Source organism: Dendropsophus ebraccatus, chromosome 5 (genome assembly GCF_027789765.1).
Source record: "Dendropsophus ebraccatus isolate aDenEbr1 chromosome 5, aDenEbr1.pat, whole genome shotgun sequence".
NCBI classification, from domain to species: Eukaryota; Metazoa; Chordata; class Amphibia; order Anura; family Hylidae; genus Dendropsophus; species Dendropsophus ebraccatus.
This window is the reverse complement of record NC_091458.1, coordinates 88,438,692-88,457,621: the sequence shown is the minus strand read 5'-3', so window position 1 is coordinate 88,457,621 and position 18,930 is coordinate 88,438,692. Positions and strand designations below refer to the sequence as shown.

The window sequence follows — 18,930 nt, the reverse complement described above, 5'->3', positions numbered from 1 at the left end:
CTAGAGATCTCTAAGTTGTCTATGTTTTAGATATATACTGTAATATCTGGTTGACATTGTTTTCTGTTACAAATAAAACCAAAGTTTATCGACTTGACACTTGATAATCCCACTATATATTCATACCACCAATTTACATTTCTAACTAGAGGACCTACACCTTCTTTCTTCTTTTTGTATTCTAATTTTCCTTGGGGTATAGGAACAATTTTAGGTTAACCTCGTTAGAAGTGCACTCCAGCAGTTGAACTCACACTCTCCCCCCTCTACTAGATTCCTCTTTATGTTGCTGGTATACTTTCGTTGATACACTCAGTAGTTTTTTGTAAAAACACAACATTTGCGTAAAAATTTAAATTTCTTTATATTTAAAATTCTCTTTTCCTAAGAAAGATAGTCATGCCACATAAACTTACTCTTACTGCAACATCTACAACATGTCTACATTATGGTGACGTCATTTGGTGAACTTCCTTTTACTTTTTAAGATGTTAGAGGACTTTGAAATTTTGCAGCAATTTTTAAAATTTTCATGAAAATTTCAAATTCTGATTTTATTAGGGACCAGTTCAGTTTTGAAGTGGATTTGTGGGGCCTGTATGTGTTATCCCCATAAATCCCTCCACTGTAAAAACTGCACCCCTCAAGGTAATATTTCCTAAGCTTATTAACCCTTTAGGTGTTTTGCAAAAATTTTAGCAAGTTAGAGGGAAAATTTTAAAATTTATTTATTTTTTTCAAATATTCTATTTTAATCCATTTTTTTCCTCTAATACAGCAAACACTAACTGAGAAATAGGACATGGAGAGAGAGGAAGTGCTGTACATCACACCTATGACTGATACTAATGCCACTCGGCTACATTTAAAAACCAACGCCAGGATGTTGGTATATAATTTGATCAAACCATATTGCCCCATGTACCACGTGCCGGTCTCCTGGTTCACATGGGTACCTACACTAACTCCACACTGTGTTGGTCAGCGACCGCTAACCTTGCAAAGCGTGCACAAACAGGGAAGGGAGGCCATGGAATGGCATGGCAATTCCAATGTCACAGGACCAAACCCAAAGTGCCCCCCCAAAACCCATTTGGCACCACCGGCGGAGAAAGCTGCCGCCAAACAACACAAGTGTGAATATGCTCTTGTACTAACCATTACTACTGCAGATAAAATGGGAAAGATAGGAGGTACTGACCTGAGCACAGGTGTATCCTGCTAATTTGGGTCATGTGGGTCTTACGAAGGGAAGTGCCAACTGCTCAGAAAAGGGAGAAAAATAAAATACGACATGGAGAGAAAGGAGCTGCTGCACATCACACCTATGGCTGACACTAATGCCACTCGGCTACATTTCAAAATAAACGCCAGGATGTTGGTATATAATTTGATCAAACCATATTGCCCCATGTACCACGTGCCGGTCTCTTGGTTCACATGGGTCCCTACACTAACTGAGAAATACCACTCACTATTGATTCCCCTTATTCCAATGTTTTTAGAAATTCCCCACATGGGGCTGCAGTGTGTCACCTGACCCAACCACAGGCTGCAAACATGACAGAGACCTGGTGAATTTTGGGGCCTTTTTTATTTCAGTTTTTTTTTTTTTTTTTTCCATTATACCATGTTTTTGTGGCCTTGCGGTGCCAAAATATTTGTGTAAGACACGTTGACTTTTCCATCGGTGGTATGAATAAAAAACACTAGCAGCTGTTTACTGTACGTTACATATGACATGTTATCATTATTCATCAGGGCGGTACGGTTACAGTGATATCCATTTTATATAGATTTTGTTAAAGTTTATGGCATTTATACTATAAAAACTGTTTGTGTCTTGCATATTGTAAGAGCAGTAATATTTATTTTGCCAATGGAGTTATGTAAAGGCTTTTTTTTTTTTTTTTTGGCAATATAATCTGACGTTTTTAGTGGTACACCTTTTGGGTACATGTGAAGTTTTGATAGCTTCTATCTATATTTTTTAGGGGGTGGGATTAACCAAAAAAATGTCATTTTGATTTAGTTTTTTTTTTTTGCAGTGTTAATCAGGCGGGATAATTAATGTAACAGATTAATAGACTGGGTCATTAATAACGCAGCAATACCAAATATATGTGTCTCATTTATAGGGGATCATTTATAAAGGGGGGATGGGGAACATGCTTATTTATTATTTATTTATATTTTATATAATTTTTTTAATGTATTTATTTTATTTATTTGTTTATGTATTTTTGTGTGTGTGTATATCTATAATACATTACAGCACATGATCTGTGCTGTAATGTATTACCAGAGTGAATGAGCTGTCAGAACACTGACAGCTCATTCAAACGATCAGACCCCTGCCTCAGTGCAAGGGCCTGATCGTTCTAACCATAGCAGCCCAGACGCATTAACCCCTTAAGGACCGGGCCTGAAATGGCCTTAAGGACCGGAGCAAATTTTATGAATTTGACCAGTGTCACTTTATTCATTAATAACTTCGGGATGCTTTTACCTATCCGGCTGATTCTGAGATTGTTTTCTCGTGACATATTGTACTTCACATTTCTGGTAAATTGGAGTCGATACTTATAACGAATCTTTATGAAAAAAACCAAAATAGCGTGAAAAATTGTGAAAAAATGCATTTTTCCAACTTTAAAACTTTTCTGCTTATACAGAAAATGGTTATACCACATAAATGATATATTAAATAGCATTAGCAACATGTCTACTTTTTGTTGGCAGCATTTATTAAACTATATTTCATTTTTTTTAGACAATAGGAAGCTTAAAACATTAGCAGCAAATTTCCAAATTTTCAGTAAAATTTCAAAATCAGATATTTTTAGGGAACTGTTCAGGTTTAAAGTGTATTTGAGGGGACTGTGTGTTAGAAAGCCTCACGAAGCACCCCATTTCAGAAACTGCACCCCCTAAACTCTGCAAAAGCACATCCAGAAAGTTTTTTAACCCTTTAGGGGAGTCACAGAAATAAAAGCTAAGTGTGTAAGAAATTTGAAAATTTTAATTTTCTGTGCAGAGATTTTATTGTAATCCAATATTTTTCATAATTATAAACCTATTACCAGAGAAATGCACCCCAATATTGATTGCCCCGTTTCTGCAGTTTATAGAAATACCCCATATGTGGCCCTATTGCGCTATTTGACGCAACCACAAGCCTCAGATATAAGGGAGCGCCTAGTGAATTTCAATGGCTCCGTTATTTTTGGTCATTTTTGACTGTACCACTTCAGGTTGGCAGAGGCTCTGGGGTGCCAAAACCTAAAAAACACCCCTAAAGGGACACCATTTAGAAAACTACACCCCTCAAGGAATGTAACAAGGCGTGCGGTGAGCATCTGGACCCCACAGGTGCTTCACAGATTTTCCAAACAATATGGCGTGAAAAAAGAAAAATGTATTTTTTACACTAAAATGTTGTTCTAGCCTTCAATTTTTCATTTTCACAAAGGGATAAAAGGAAAAAAAAAACACAAAACATGTAGCGCAGTTTCTCCCGAGTACGGAAATACCCCACATGTGGACATAAAGTGCCAAGCGGGCGCAGGACGAGCCTCCAAAGGGAAGGAGCGCCAATTGGCTTTTGGAAGCTGGATTTCACTGGAATGGATTTCAAGGGCCATGTCGCATTTACAGAGCTCTCGTGCTGCCAAGACACTGGAAACCCCCCACAAGTGACCCCATTCTGGAAACTACACCCCTCAAGGAATCTAACAAGGGGTGCAGTGAGCATATGGACCCCACTGGTGACGGGCACAAATGTGGAAAAATGTGACGTGAAAGTGAAAATTTTCATTTTTTCACTTTCATGGCACAAATGTGCCCGTCATCCAGGGGTCCATATCCTCACTGCACCCCTTGTTAGATTCCTTGAGGGGTGTAGTTTCCAGAATGGGGTCAATTGTGTTGGGTTTCCACTGTCCTGGCAGCACAAGGGCTCTGTAAATGCGACATGGCGTTCATCATCCATTCTAGCCAAATCCAACCTCTAAAATCCAAATGGCGCTCCTTCCCTTCAGAGGCTTGCCCTGCGCCCACATGGCGCTTTATGTCCAGATGTGGGGTATTTACGGACTCGGGGGAAATTGCTCTACACATTTTGTGTTTTTTTTTCTCTTTTAACCCCTTGTGAAAATGATAAATTCAAGGCTAGACCAACATTATAGTGTAAAAAATTGAATATTTCATTTTCACGCCACATTGTTCCACATTTGTGCCCGTCACCAGTGGGGTCCATATGCTGACTACACCCCTTGTTACATTCCCTGAGGGGTGTAGTTTCCATAATAGGGTCACTTGTGGGGGGTTTAACTGTCTTGGCAACACAGGGGCCTTTTGAATGCAACATGGCCCCTCGAAATCCATTCCATCCAAATCCAGCCTTCAAAAACCAAATGGCGCACCTTCCCTTTGGAGGCTTTCCCTGCACCCGCATGGCGCTTTATGTCCACATGTGGGGTATTTCCGTACTCAGGGGAAATTGCTCTACACATTGTGTTTTTTTTTTATCTTTTAACCCCTTGTGAAAATGAAAAAATCAAGACAAGATCAATGATTTAGAGTAAAAATTTTAAAAAAATTACACTAAATGTTGGTCTAGCCTTGATTTTTTTCCATTTCCACAAGGGGTTAAAAAAGAAAATGAACACAAAACGTGTAGGGTAATTTCCCCTGAGTACGAAAATACCCCACATGTGGACATAATTTGCCATATGGGCACAGGGCAAGTCACCAAAAGGACAGAGCGCCATTTAGAGGCTGGAATGGGGGATGGAGGCCATGTCGCAATTACAAAGCTCCTGTGCTGCCAGAACAGTAGAAACCCCCAACAAGTGACCCAATTCTGGAAACTACACCCCATAAGGAATCTAACAAGGGGTGCAGTGAGCATATGGACCCCACTAGTGATGGACACATGTGTAGAACATGTGCCGTGAAAATAAAAAATACCATTTTTTTCATTTTCACGTCCCAAATGTGGCCGTCACCAGGGGGCCATATCCCCGCTGCCCCACTTGTTAGATTCCTTATGGGGTGTAGTTTCCAGAATGGGGTCACTTGTGGGGGGTTTCTACTGTCCTGGCCGCACAGAGGCTTTGTAATTGCATCATGGCCTCCTCTAATGGGAATGGCGGCCATACCTATTTAGCCGGGGAAAAGGGACAATTCTAATTTATTTGGGGGTATTAGGCCAATTATTAGTTTATAAGGTTGAAAATGACAGGTGTCCATCAAACTCAACCTGTGTTGATCCAGAGGAAGGCAAAAACCCCTCGTGAGGCAGACGACAGTAGCCTCATCACAGGGGAAAAATTCCTTCCCGACTCCATAATGGCGATCAGAATAATCCCTGGACCAAGATGACCCCTGAAATAGGAATAAGGGAAGGAATTTAGATAATGTAAAACCCCAGTGACGTGTGGTGCGCCTTGGAGCGATCCAGTATGCAGAGGCCGGGGGGATCAGGACAGGTGTCACACTGGAAAATGGCGTCCTTCCTGATCCCCCTGTTACACCACACTCTGCACTTCTTCTGGGGTCTTCTGTTCTCCAGTGTGGGGGACGTCACCTGGAAAATGTTGTCCTGGTGCGATACGGGGTCCCACATATCCAGAAGTGCTGGGTCCGCTCCATGGCTGCTAAATATGAAGGCTTTATTACTACTTCTGATATGTTCGGATCGTGCCGCAAGCTACAGTAGCTCAGGCAGCGAGGGACCGGAAGAGGGGGTGCTGGTATAAAAGTTATCCCCGTACAGGTGGTAACCTTTATCCAGCAGTGGGAAGATCAGTTCCCCAACGATCTCCCCACTAACTCCGAGGATGGGGGGGGGGCATCTGGGGGCATTTGGGGGCTGGATTCGGGTGTCCCTTCCTACATACACTCTAAGGGTACGTGCACACTGCGGAATCGCGAAGGATAACCCTTTGTGCATTCCGCAGCTGGCACCCGCCGGCGGACTGATGCAGGCGCACGTCTCCGTCCGTGTCGTAGACTCCATTCTATGCACGGGCGGATTCCGCTCTGCGTCCAACGTGTTGATGGAATGACGGATGATGGAATCCGCCCATGCATAGGATAGAGTCTATGACACGGGCGGAGACGCACCCCTGCATCAGTCCGCCGGCGGGTGCCAGCTGCGGAATGCACGAAGGGTTATCCTTCGCCATTCCGCAGTGTGCACGTACCCTAAATCTGTAAGTGTACCCTGAGGTACTCTCACAGAGTTTGTAGAATTTCACGCCATACCGTCATCTCTTATTGGGACGGTACTGGCAGAAAAGACGTGTCTGGGGGGCAGCGTACGCTACGCTACTCCCAGACACGTCACTGGATGATGAGGAGGATGAGGATGAATGGAGGAACAAAGGACCCCCCATTCATCCTCACTGGCTGTTTCGGTGTCGGAGGCAATAATAATGTATGCGTCCGATACCGAAAACACCCTGGGGGCCATCTTTATATGGGGATTGGTATATGGGGTATGTAGTGGTGTAGTGTAAAACTTTATTCAATGTAGTGTGGTGTAATGTAGTGTTTTTTACGTGTTTTTTACAGTAAGTATACAAAAAAAACCTACGCCAAAAATGGTGTTGCTGATAAATGCCGCACTTATGTTCGACACTTATCAGCAGACCGTGGCAGTAGGATATAAAAAAAAACACCCTACGCCAAAAAGGAGGAGTTGCTGATTAGCAGCGCACTTTTGTGCGATGCTGATCAACACTCAGCGGCGATAGGGTGCGGAAAATAGAAAAAAAAAAAATTGGGAAAAAATTTTTTTTTTTTACTACATACTGAACATCCCTGTAGTGGCTGATACGTGTATTACACTTATCAGCCGCTAGGGGGCAGCAGAGCGCAAGATCCGAAAATAGACGACGCTGGAGCCGGAAAAATACGAAAATAGACGACGCTGGAGCCGGAAAAAGCCGATCGGGACTCACGGAAGAAGCCGAAGATGAAGAGGACGCCGGGAACCCGGAAGACGCCGATCAGGACCCCGGGACAGGTGAGTAATGTACAAATACCTGCTCCGGACCCCTCAGCTACCTAGCTGAGGGGTCCGGAGCAGGTATTTATTACTTGGGGGGACTTTGATCGCCGTGAACGGCCGGCTGGCCGGCCGTTCACGGCGATCGGGACGGTGGTACCGTGACCACCATTACTTTTTACAGTAATGGCGGTCGGTGCCGTCCTCGGACAGCACCGACCGCCATTTTTTTCCGGGTCATCGGGCCACCGATGGCCCGGAAAGGTTCCGATCGCCGCTATGGGCTTATCAGCCAATAGCGGCGATCGTCGGCATGGGGGGGGTTAACAACCCTCCATGCCGACAGGGAGAGATGGCCTGCTATGTATTATAGCAGGCTATCTCCCCCGATCGGGACCCGGCCGGCCGCGGCGCCCGTTTAAAGGGATGACGTACCGGTACGTCATGGGTCCTTAAGTGACAGTGATCCATGACGTGCCGGTACGTCATGGGTCCTTAAAGGGGTAGTCCACCCAAAAACTTTTTCTTTCAAATCAACTGGTGCCATAAAGTGCCAGAGATTTGTAATTCACTTCTATTAAAAAATCTTAAGTCTTCCAGTACTTATTAGCTGCTGTATGTCCAGCAGGAAGTGGTGTTTTCTTTCCTGTCTGACCCAGTGCTCTCTGTTGCCTCCTCTGTCCATGTCAGGAACTGTCCAAAGCAGAAGCAAATCCCCATAGAAAACCCCTCCTGCTCTCCAGACTGGAAATAATACAACTTCCTGTTGGGCATACAGCAGCTAATAAGTACTGGAAGGCTTGAGATTTTTTAATAGAAGTAAATTACAAATCTCTGTCACTTCATGGCAGCAGTTGATTTGAAAGAAAAATTTTTTGGGTGGACTACCCCTTTAAGAGGTTAAGCAGCGTCTAGGTTGCTATGGTAACATCCGTCCCCGATCGCGCTACACCTGGGGGGTTGGAGGGAGGAAGATCTCTCTCCAGATTGCCCATAGATGCTGCTGTCCCATGGACCGTGGCACCTTTGGGGTTAACTGCCGGGCAGTGGCAGTGGGAAGAGGCTGTGTGAGACATCAGGGGAAGGCAAGGAAAGAATGACATTTGGGAAACGTCATTATGCAGGAACCACCTGCATTTCATTACGTTTCCCAAATGTCATATTGTGGCAAACGGTTAAGGTTTGTCTAAAGAAGCTTACCAATGTGCAGAGCAATTAGTGGCAGTACAATTAATGACATTAGAGAGGAACTATCAACAGGTTAGACTAATCTAACCTGCTGAAATGTCCTGTCCTTGGAGAAGCCGAGGATGAAGGTATGTCTCTCACCCTTATCCTCGGTGCTGCTTCCGCGCAAGTAGGTCGCATCATCATAGTTCATCAGAAAATCACGCATGCGCCATAGTGTCCGTATCAATCTGCAAATGACAAAATATGAAGACGCAACCTACTGGCCAGGGGCATGACAGAGAAGGAGGGCAGAGAAGATGGAAGGAGAGGTGTAGCAGGCCTAGGTCATGGACTCTCTAGGCCACACCTTATTGACTCAGTTGCTGCAAAAGAAAAAATCACTTTTTAGCCAAACCAAGGCACTGGACGCATTGCAGAACAGATGACCGGGAAAGAAGTCAGATGAGCAGATGAATAGTACCTGTGGTTTGGAGGAGGAGATAGAAAAGAGCCTGGCAGTTGCTTTGTCCCCTCCACCCAGTGAGAATGGATTCCTGCTAGGCTGAGCGTGCATGTATAATGGTGGTCATGAGCGACAACTTTATGCTAAACAAACATTTGGCCAACAGCTAAAGTGAATGTGTGTCCCGCTTTAGGAGTAGAAAGAACAATTGAGTCTGAATTACTTTTAATTATTTGCTGTCTTTAAAACTGACTTTTTTATAAGCTTTGTAAGCTTTAGAACTTTGTATTCTGGAGGTTCTTCTGATTAAAATACATTGTTTTTGCAAATTCTGTAATTTTATGTAGATTTTATAGTTTTAATCTGCATTTGGACCATTGTTCCTATCAGAACGTATCTCTTGTGTCTAATATTGAGTGGGTACCCTTGGTGTTGCTAAAGAAAAAAATAGTTCTCACCCATTGAGGTATGAAGTCCACATGAACTCCAAAATGTTTAGTGATATCTAACGTTATGTTAACAACAGATCCTTTAACTCCCTTAAGCTGGGTTCACACACAGTATATTTCAGTCAGTATTTTGGTCAGTATTTTGCAACCTCAACCAGGAGTGGATTGAAAACACAGAAAGGCTATGTTCACACTCTGTTGAAATTGAGTGGATGGCCGCCATATAACAGTAAATAACTGCCATTATTTCAATACAACAGCCGTTGTTTTAAAATAACAGCAAATATTTGCCGTTGAATGACGGCCATCCACTCAATTTCAACAGTGTGTGAACATAGTCTTTCTGTGTTTTCAATCCACTAATGGTTTTGGTTGCAATATGAGGACCACAATACTGACTGAAATATTTTTTCCAAGCACATCCCACAAATGCTCAGTCGGATTAAAATCAGGGAAATTTGGAGGCCAATTCAACACCTTGATCTGTTATGTTCTTTAAAAAAGTCACTGAACATTTTTAAGAGGAAAGGAAAATTTATTCCACTGTCATTAGGGAACTCTGTTGTTAAAGGATGTTCTTGGTCTGCTGCAAAGTTTAGGTAGGTGCAGGGCAGCTGCCCAGGGCTCCCATTCCTCTGGGGAGCCCCCTACCACTGTCATATGTATGAGGCAGTGAGATAGCAGCGCACTGTCAGCTGCCCGCAGCACCTCGGAGTGAGCCTTGTTACAGCAAATTGCTACTAGCAGAGGATTACATAGGAGCTGCAGAGTACTGTGCTGCTGGAGACACTTTAATAATGTTCTCTCTTTTGTATAGTGTGTTTTATTCATTAATCGTGTGGAGACATTTAACACTGTGTGGAGGTTATATTTGTCCCTGACATAGCTGTGCTTCCAGAATGTAGGATGAATGTTTTTATTCTTTGGTACAAAGAGCCAAAAAGGCTTTTCCAGGCGCCTAATCTGATGCAAACTGGAATAACTCCGCTCTCCCTGCTTAATTGACAACTGGAATCTAATGGTGCGTTTACACAGGCAGATTTATCTGACAGATTTTGGAAGCCAAAACCAGGAATGGATTTGAAAAGAGAAGAAATCTCAGTCTTTCCTTTATGATCCGTTCCCTGTTTATGGTCTGTTCCTGGCTTTGGCTTAAAAAATCTGTCAGATAAATCTGCCTGTGTAAACTCACCATAAGGATCAGGAATAGGAGGGGGAGTAAGGAGGTGTTACAGCTTGTTGCACTTCAGGAGCCTAGGAAAGCCTTTTTGACTCTTCATCCTATAGATGAAAAGCATTCTGGAAGCATAGATGGATATTAGAAAGGCATCATGTGTCTTGTGTGTGTCTATTCTTGGGGGGCTTTCTTTCTTGTATTTAATATTTTAAAGAAAAAAAGAAAGTGCTGCTACAGCATAGACCCGCTACCCCACTACCACTACAGCTACCACCGCCGACGGTCTGTGATAGGTCTCTAAGAGTCGAGGAGAGTCCGAGTGCTGCTGCCTCCCATTGTCTGTTCTAGGTCCCTTGAAGAGAGTCCGAGTACTGTCGCTGTAGCTACAATGGTCTGGCTGTTTTTATTCAGATTCATTTTCATACGATTCACGAATCTGGCCAAATATTTGCAAACCTTGCTAAAACTAATTTCGCAAACTTATCTCTATAACGCTTTTAATTTTTGGTCTACGGGGCTATTTGAGATGTCATTTTTCGCGCTATGGTATGTACTTTCTGATGGTAGCTTACTTGCATATATGCAACTTTTTAGTCATTTTTATTACAATTTTTTCAGATTTGATGTGACCAAAAATAGGCAATTTTTCACTTTGGTGTTTTTTTGCGCTCACACCATTTACCATGCAAGATCAGAAATGCAATATTTTAAAAGGTTGGGCGGTTCTACGCACGGTGATAGCAAATATGTGTATTCTTGACAGCTGCATTTAAATGGCTAAATAGTGGGGCGCAGTGTGACCCCTCTAGAGACACTATGATGTAAGCTTAGGTCATGGGTCGTCAAGGGGGTATATAGGGTGTTATATATTTTAATTACCTGCATTACAGAGTTCATGTTTGAGACAAGAGAAAAGGGTGTCCTCTGCTTGAGGTTAGGGCACGATTATATTTTAAAGGGAAAGTTTCATCAGAAAATGATCTATTGTTTAAATATTTATATTTTTTAATGTTAAACATATTTTTTAAAGGGGTTATCCAGTGCTACAAAAACATGGCCACTTTCTTTCAGAGACAACAGGACTCTTGTCTCCAGTTTAGGTGTGATTTGCATTTAAGCTCCCTTAACTTCAATGGAACTGAGAAGCAAATCCCCGCCCAAACTGGAGACCAGAGTGGGGCTTTCTCTGGAAGAAAGTGGCCATGTTTTTGTAGCGCTGAATAACCCCTTTCAAGAATTGTTGGCTGATTTGTTCTGATTTTAGTTATTCATTATAAAATATAAATATAATCTTGGCAGTTTTCTCTGGACCCTAAGCCTTACAGATGACAGACAGGATTGTAATTACAGACAGGATTTGGCTATGTTCACACAATGTCAGAAAAGAGAAAAGTCCTTTCCTATTTTAAAAGACTTCTGTTTTTGCTGCGATTAAATTGGCTTCAATGCAATGCATTGAAGTCAATGGGATCACGGACATGTCTGCGCAGACTTTAATATAGTTATGACCATTATTTTTGGACGTCTGTTGCAAACAGTGGACGTTATTTCTCTCTTGTTCACACATAGTTCTTCTTTCACCGTTTTACTATTAAATTCAATAGACTTTTCAATTAAAAACACACCCAAAGAGCAATTAGAAAACCCAAACTAGAGTAATGTACCAACAGCAATCATTGCACTGACTCTTGATGATCATCATTTTAAACGGAGCTGAAAAAACATTGTGCATAGTCTTACATTGAAGGTGCAAAAAATATATAGATGAGACAGGATCAGACCACATTGAGGGCTCAGCCCCCCCTCCCCACACAGGCCCCAAAGTGTGCATAGAAAACTCTGCCATAGAAGTGAATAGGATCTGCTCCAATCTATGTGTATGTCCATGGTAAAGTATGTCTCTAAATGCTGTTAAAAGCAGCTCAGGCAACATGACTGTACTTATGTTTCTGTGCCATGCCCCATTGACTGCACTGGGTATCATAAAGTGGGTTCTATTTGTCCATAGTGTTCCCTCTAATGTTAGTTAAATGCATAGATTAGATATGAGGTTTGTCTTTTTATTAATGGGAGAGGCCTAAGGTGCTAGCCTTATTATACATATAGGTTATTTATATGTAAATCATATTATGATGGGCAAATTTGATCTGAATAAACTTGCATAATACATACTTTTATTAATAAAAGTTATCATGTTAATATAGGTGCTTGATGCAGGAAGAGTAAAAGAATATGACGAACCCTTCAACTTACTGCAGAATAAAGAAAGTCTTTTTTACAAAATGGTTCAACAGGTCGGAAAAGCTGAAGCATCTTCTTTGCTTGACACAGCCAAACAGGTGAGTTTTCTGCAGAAAGAGAAGTGCTATGCTACTTCATGCATCTGTGTATCTGAAAAAAGAATGCAAATAACAGTTCACAGTTCTCTAACTTTTATAAGATAAAATGTAATGTTTACAGGAGATATGTAAATCATATATAATTAAAGGAGAAGTCCGGCCAAAATTTATTTTTTATATGTTATTACTTATGGAAAGTTATACAATTTTCTAATGTACATTAATTATGGGAAATGCTCATATACTGCTATTTCCCTTAATTTAGTGTAACAGGAAGTGTTAGAATTATCTCTGAAGCAGTGACGTCACGACGACGACGGTACAATGAGTACCATTGACTTCTATATATAGTGCGCCCCTGCTGGACACTCCATTGGAATTACAATGGATGTGCGTATGTAATGTAATGTAATGTACTGTACTTTGCGATTGAATACATTTATGGAATACTTTGGGGAGTAAGTGTCCTTGCTCCCCAAAGTATCCCATAAATGTATTCAATAAATACATTTGCAGTGCACCGAGCAGGGAGGGAGAGAAGTGCCATCTACCGCCCCCCTCCCTGCTCGGTGCTGGGAACATATACAAAGTACTACTCCCCCATTATCTGCAGATAATGGGGGAGTAGTACTTGTGCTATCTATCGCCGCCCGCGCCGCAGCCGCTCATAGAGGTGCCGTTCCGCCGCCGCCGCTTACATAAGTGCCCGCCGCTGCCGCCGCTCACAGTAGTGCCCCCTCCTCCGCTCCCCCTCCTCCTCCCGGCTTGAAACACTATGGCCCCGCTGACTCCCCGCCGCCACTCACACTATCCGTCCGGCCGCCGCTCTCTGTACCTGCAGGCCGGCCGCGTCAGCCCTCACGCGGCCGGCATGCAAGAGCAGAGAGCGGCGGCCGGCCGGATAGTGTGAGTGGCGGCGGGGAGTCAGCGGGGCCATAGTGTTTCAAGCCTGGAGGAGGAGGGGGAGCGGCGACGGCGGAGTGGGCGGCACTTATGTAAGCAGCGGCGGCGGAGCGGCACCTCTATGAGCGGCGGCGGCGCGGGCGGCGATAGATAGCACAGGTACTACTCCCCCATTATCTGCAGATAATGGGGGAGTAGTACTTTGTATATGTTCCCAGCACCGAGCAGGGAGGGGGGAGGTAGATGGCACCTCTCTCCCTCCCTGCTCGGTGCACTGCAAATGTATTTATTGAATACATTTATGGGATACTTTGGGGAGCAAGGACACTTGCTCCCCAAAGTATTCCATGAATGTATTCAATCGCAAAGTACAGTACATTACATTACATTACATTACATTACATTACATACGCACATCCATTGTAATTCCAATGGAGTGTCCAGCAGGGGCACACTATATATAGAAGTCAATGGTACTCCTTGATACACTAAATTAAGGGAAATAGCAGTATATTCCCATAATTAATGTACATTAGAAAATTGTATAACTTTCCATAAGTAATAACATATAAAAAATAAATTTTGGCCGGACTTCTCCTTTAAATGTAAAATCAGATTTCCTGGCTAGGCTATGTTCACACACAGCAAAATATTTTGATGCCAAATTTTGGCACCAAAATGACGTCTATCTCAAAAAAAATGCTTGTGGAACAGCCAAAGAAACGTAATGGAGAAGATTGTCAAATTTGAAATATGGACGCGATTTTATACCTACTTTACTGTCGCATTTTGCTTTTCTTTTAATATGTGTAAAATTGGCCTCAGTCTATGTTTGCACAATGTCAAAGTGACAGACTTTTTTTGGACAGCCATCATTTAATGCCAGCTCCCCTTTCCTGTCAAAGTGATGAAAGTCTAAAAAAGATGGCTGCAAAAGAATGTTTTGTGAACATAGCCTGTAACTGCATCACACTATCACAGCAGTGGTGGTACATGGACACCATCTCCTTCCAGGTGCCAGACTGAAGGCACTTTTGCTTGCTATATAGTCAATGGTACAATGGTTATCCAGGATTAGAAAAAGCACAGCTACTTTCTTGTAAAAACAGTACCATCCCTGTCCCCAGTTTGTGTGTGGTATTACAGTTTAGCTTGAATAGCACTGAGCTGCTAAACAATCCCCAAACTGAGTTTAGGAAAGGTGAAATTTCTAAAAGAAAGCCATGTTTTTCTAAGCCTGGGCAACCCGTTCAAGAATTTTTTGGGTTCAGATTGTTAAGAAAAACCTATAAAAACAACAGTCCAACAATTATTATTCCCGTGTTTAACCCTTAGCGACCCATGACGTATCTGATACGTCATGGTGCCGTGGGGGGTGTTCAGAGCGGGGTCCCGCCGGAACCCCGCTCTGAACGGCGCTGATCCCAGCTGACATGTGCAGCCGGGCAGTGCCTCTATTAGCCGGCGCGGGTCCCGTTGCCGCGCCGGCAAATTAAGCCTCTAAGTGCAGCTGTCAAACCTGACAGCTGCACTTAGAGGCTTTCCTCCGTGCATCCCTGGTGTCTAGTGGGACTGATCTCCCCCCGCGATCGCATCTTCTGCCCGTGCCGGGCCTCAGCGTCGGAATGACGCTGATCCCAGCTCGGCAATAGATTGCTATGGCCTGCAGCAGGCCATAGCAATCTATGACCGATCTAATCGATCTTTGCTGTGTATATACACAGCATTGATCTCTATGAGAGATCATTGCTGTTTATATACAAGTCCCCCAGGGGGACTTCTAGTTAAAGTAAAAATAAAAGTAAAAATGTTTTTCTATTAATAAAAAATCCCCTCCCCTATTAAAAGTCCAAATCACCCCCCTTTTCCCATTTTATAAATATAAATAAATAAACATATTTAGTATCACCGCGCGCGTAATCGCCTGAACTATTAATTAATCACATTCCCGATCTTGCACGGTAAACAGCGTAAGCGCCCAAAAATTTTCAAAGTGCAAAATTGCGCATTTTGGTCGCATCAAATCCAGAAAAAATTTAATAAAAAGTGATCAAAAAGTCGTATATGCGCAACCAAGGTACCGATAAGAAGAATGCATCATGACGCAAAAAATGCCATCTCACACAGCCCCATAGACCAAAGGATAAAAGCGCTGTAAGCATGGGAATAGAGCGATTTTAAGGAACATATATCTGTTAACAATGGTTTGAATTTTTTTCAAGCCATCAGATAAAAGAAAAGTTATACAGTACATGTTACATATCGTTGTAATCGTAACGACTTGAGGAACATGCATAACAAGTCAGTTTTACCATAGTGCGAACGGCGTAAATGCAAAACTCCCCGAAATCAAAACAAATTCCTTTTTTTTTTCTCAATTTGACAGTGCAAATGATTTTTTTCCGGTTTCGCAGCATGTGTTATGGAAAAATAATGCCTGTCATTGCAAAGTACAATTGGTTTCGCAAAAAATAAGCGCTCATATACGTCTATAGGTGAAAAAATGCAAGCGCTATGGACTTTTAAACATAAAGTGGAAAAAGCAAAAGTGCAAAAACGAAAATTGGCTTTGACCTTAAGGGGTTAAAGAGGCACCAAAACAGCAACCTGCAAGTGCTAGAACTTACCATATATACTCTGTCATACACACAATAAAAATCTTCTCAAGATTTTCTTTAAAAATTTGTTTCTTAGCAAACCACATGATCAAATAGAATGTACCATCTCGCCACATTAGGTGACCTAAGAAAGAGATGGTCCTACACTAATGGTGTGTTTACACAGAGATGGAAAGAGTTCAAGCCAAAAGGAGGTAGCCACCCACCCCCACCCAACATATAACTTAATGAAAAAGGGAAAAAGTTCACCCATCTCCTGTGGGTGTTTTAAGCAGAGTTTATTTGCATCCTTTATGCCCAGTTGTAGGCTTAATGTGAGCTCAAGAGAGGCCATTGTTAGTGTAGGACCACCTCTCTGGGGTCACCTTAATGTGGTGGGATGGTACACGCTATTTGATCAGATGGTTTGCTAAGGACCTCATTTTTTTAAATCTGTTTTTTATTGTGTGTTCAATGGGGAAAGTAAGTCCTTGCACTTGCAGGTTGCTGTTGCACTTTTCTGTTTTTTTATGTTGGCATTCTGGAAAATTCCTTAGTACATAGCTAATTTTACCAGATTTGTATAAATCAGTTTGACAATCTATATCATAAAAATGAAAGTCTGTCTGTCCCGTCTGTCCCATATAGACTTTCAAATGCCTGAACAGTTTGACCCCAAATTTGGCACACAGATACATTAGGTGCCTGGGCAGGTTAGAGCGAAGGTCCCGTCCCCGCCAGATGTACAGGAGGGGAGGGGAAGGGGAAGAGCGCCCCATAGAGATGAATGGGAAAATCTCCACACTGCACACACACGTGATATAATTAGCTGCAGCAGCTTGCCAGCAGAAACCGCAGTTGGGAGCCTTAGCAACCAATAGGATTACTAATTTAATTTTCACAGGGAGCTGTGGTTGCTAGGGCAGCTTCCTCACAACATCCACAGAAATAACTGGTAGACCCCCTTTTAACACCACCATATTAGACCTGACCAATACCGCCATACCAGACCTGACCAATACTGCCCCACTGTGACTGGATAACACTGCCATACCAGACCTGACTAATACCGCCATGCTGTGACTGGATCACACTACCATACCAGACCTGACCAATACCGCCATACTGTGAATGGATAACACTGCAATACCAGACCTGACCAATACCGCCATACTGTGACTGGATAACACCGCCATACCAGACCTGACCAATACCGACACACTGTGACTGGATAACACTGCCATACCAGACCTGACCAATACCGCCATACTGTGAATGGATAACACCGCCATGCCAGACCTGACCAATACCGACACACTGTGACTGGATAACACTGCCATACCAGACCTGACCAATACCGCCATACTGTGACTGGATAACACTGCCATACCAGACCTGACCAATACCGCCATACTGTGACTGGATAACACTGCCACACCAGACCTGACCAATACTACCATACCCCCCTTCGAAGACTAGAAAAATAAAAAAAAATTAAGTTGTTTCCTCCCCCCTGCTCCCTGGTGCTGTTCCCATGCAAGGTGCTGCTCTAGGCAGACCACAAGTGCCTAATGGTAAATACGACCCTGCAGGTATACAGGTGCACGGGACCTCCACCACCTATATACTACAAGTATACAGGACCCCAAACTATACACTACAGGTATACAGGACCTCCACCAACTCTATGCTACAGGTATACAGGACCTCCACCGAGTATATACTACAGGTATGCAGGACCCCAAACTATACACTAAGGGTATACAGGACCTCCACCAACTATATACTACACGTATACAGCACCCCCACCAACTCTATACTACAGGTAAACAGGACCCAAAACTATACACTACAGGTATACAGGAACTCCATCAACTATATACTACATGTATACAGGACCCCAAAACTATACACTACAGGTATACAGGACCTCTACCATCTCTATACTACAGGTATACAGCACCTCCACCAACTCTATACTACAGGTATACAGGACCCCCGAACTATATACTTCAGGTATACAAGATCTCCACCACCTCTATACTACAGATATACAGCACCTCCACCAACTCTATACTACAGGTATACAGGACTCCAAACTATACACTACAAGTATACAGGACCTCCACCAACTATATATTACAGCTATACAGGACCCCCAAACTTTACACTACAGGTATACAAGACCTCTACCAACTATAAACTATAGTTTTTTTTATTATTATTTGTATAGCGCACACAGATTCCGCAGTGCTTCACCTATATGTATGTTTTTGGGTGTGGGAGGAAACCGGAGTACCCGGAGGAAACCTACGCAAACACGGAGAGAACATACAAACTTTTTGCAGATGTTGTCCTTGGTCGTATTTGAACCCAGGACTCCAGCGCTCCAAGGCTACAGTGCTAACCACTGAGCCGGTACAGGTACACAGGAACCCCCAAACGATACACTACAGGTATACAGGACCCCCGAACTATATACTACAGGTATACAAGACCTCCACCAACTATACACTACAGGTATCAAGGACCCTCAAACTATAAACTACAGGTATAGAAGTCCTTCACCAACTATACATTACAGGAATACAGCACCTTCACCAACTATATATTACAGGTATACAGGACCCCCAACTATACAGTACAGGTATATAGGACCTCTACCAGCTATAAACTGCAGATATACAGTACATTCCAAACTATACAGTACAGGTATACAGCCCCCCCTCCCAATTATACACTACTGGTATACAGGACCTCCCTCAACTATACAGTACAGGTATACAGCACCCCCCCCCCACAACTACACACTACACA

At 42.9% G+C, this 18,930-nt stretch overlaps 1 protein-coding gene across 1 annotated transcript in view; it reads left to right on the top strand.

Annotated features, from left to right (window-relative positions):
- The window catches only part of ABCC4 (ATP binding cassette subfamily C member 4 (PEL blood group)), a 226,765-nt gene that overhangs the window by 204,466 nt on the left and 3,369 nt on the right, over nucleotides 1-18,930 (top strand). Inside the window, exon 30 of the mRNA XM_069970675.1 lies at nucleotides 12,479-12,613. Coding sequence (XP_069826776.1) covers nucleotides 12,479-12,613 — 135 coding nt within the window. The remainder of the gene's footprint in view (nucleotides 1-12,478; nucleotides 12,614-18,930) is intronic.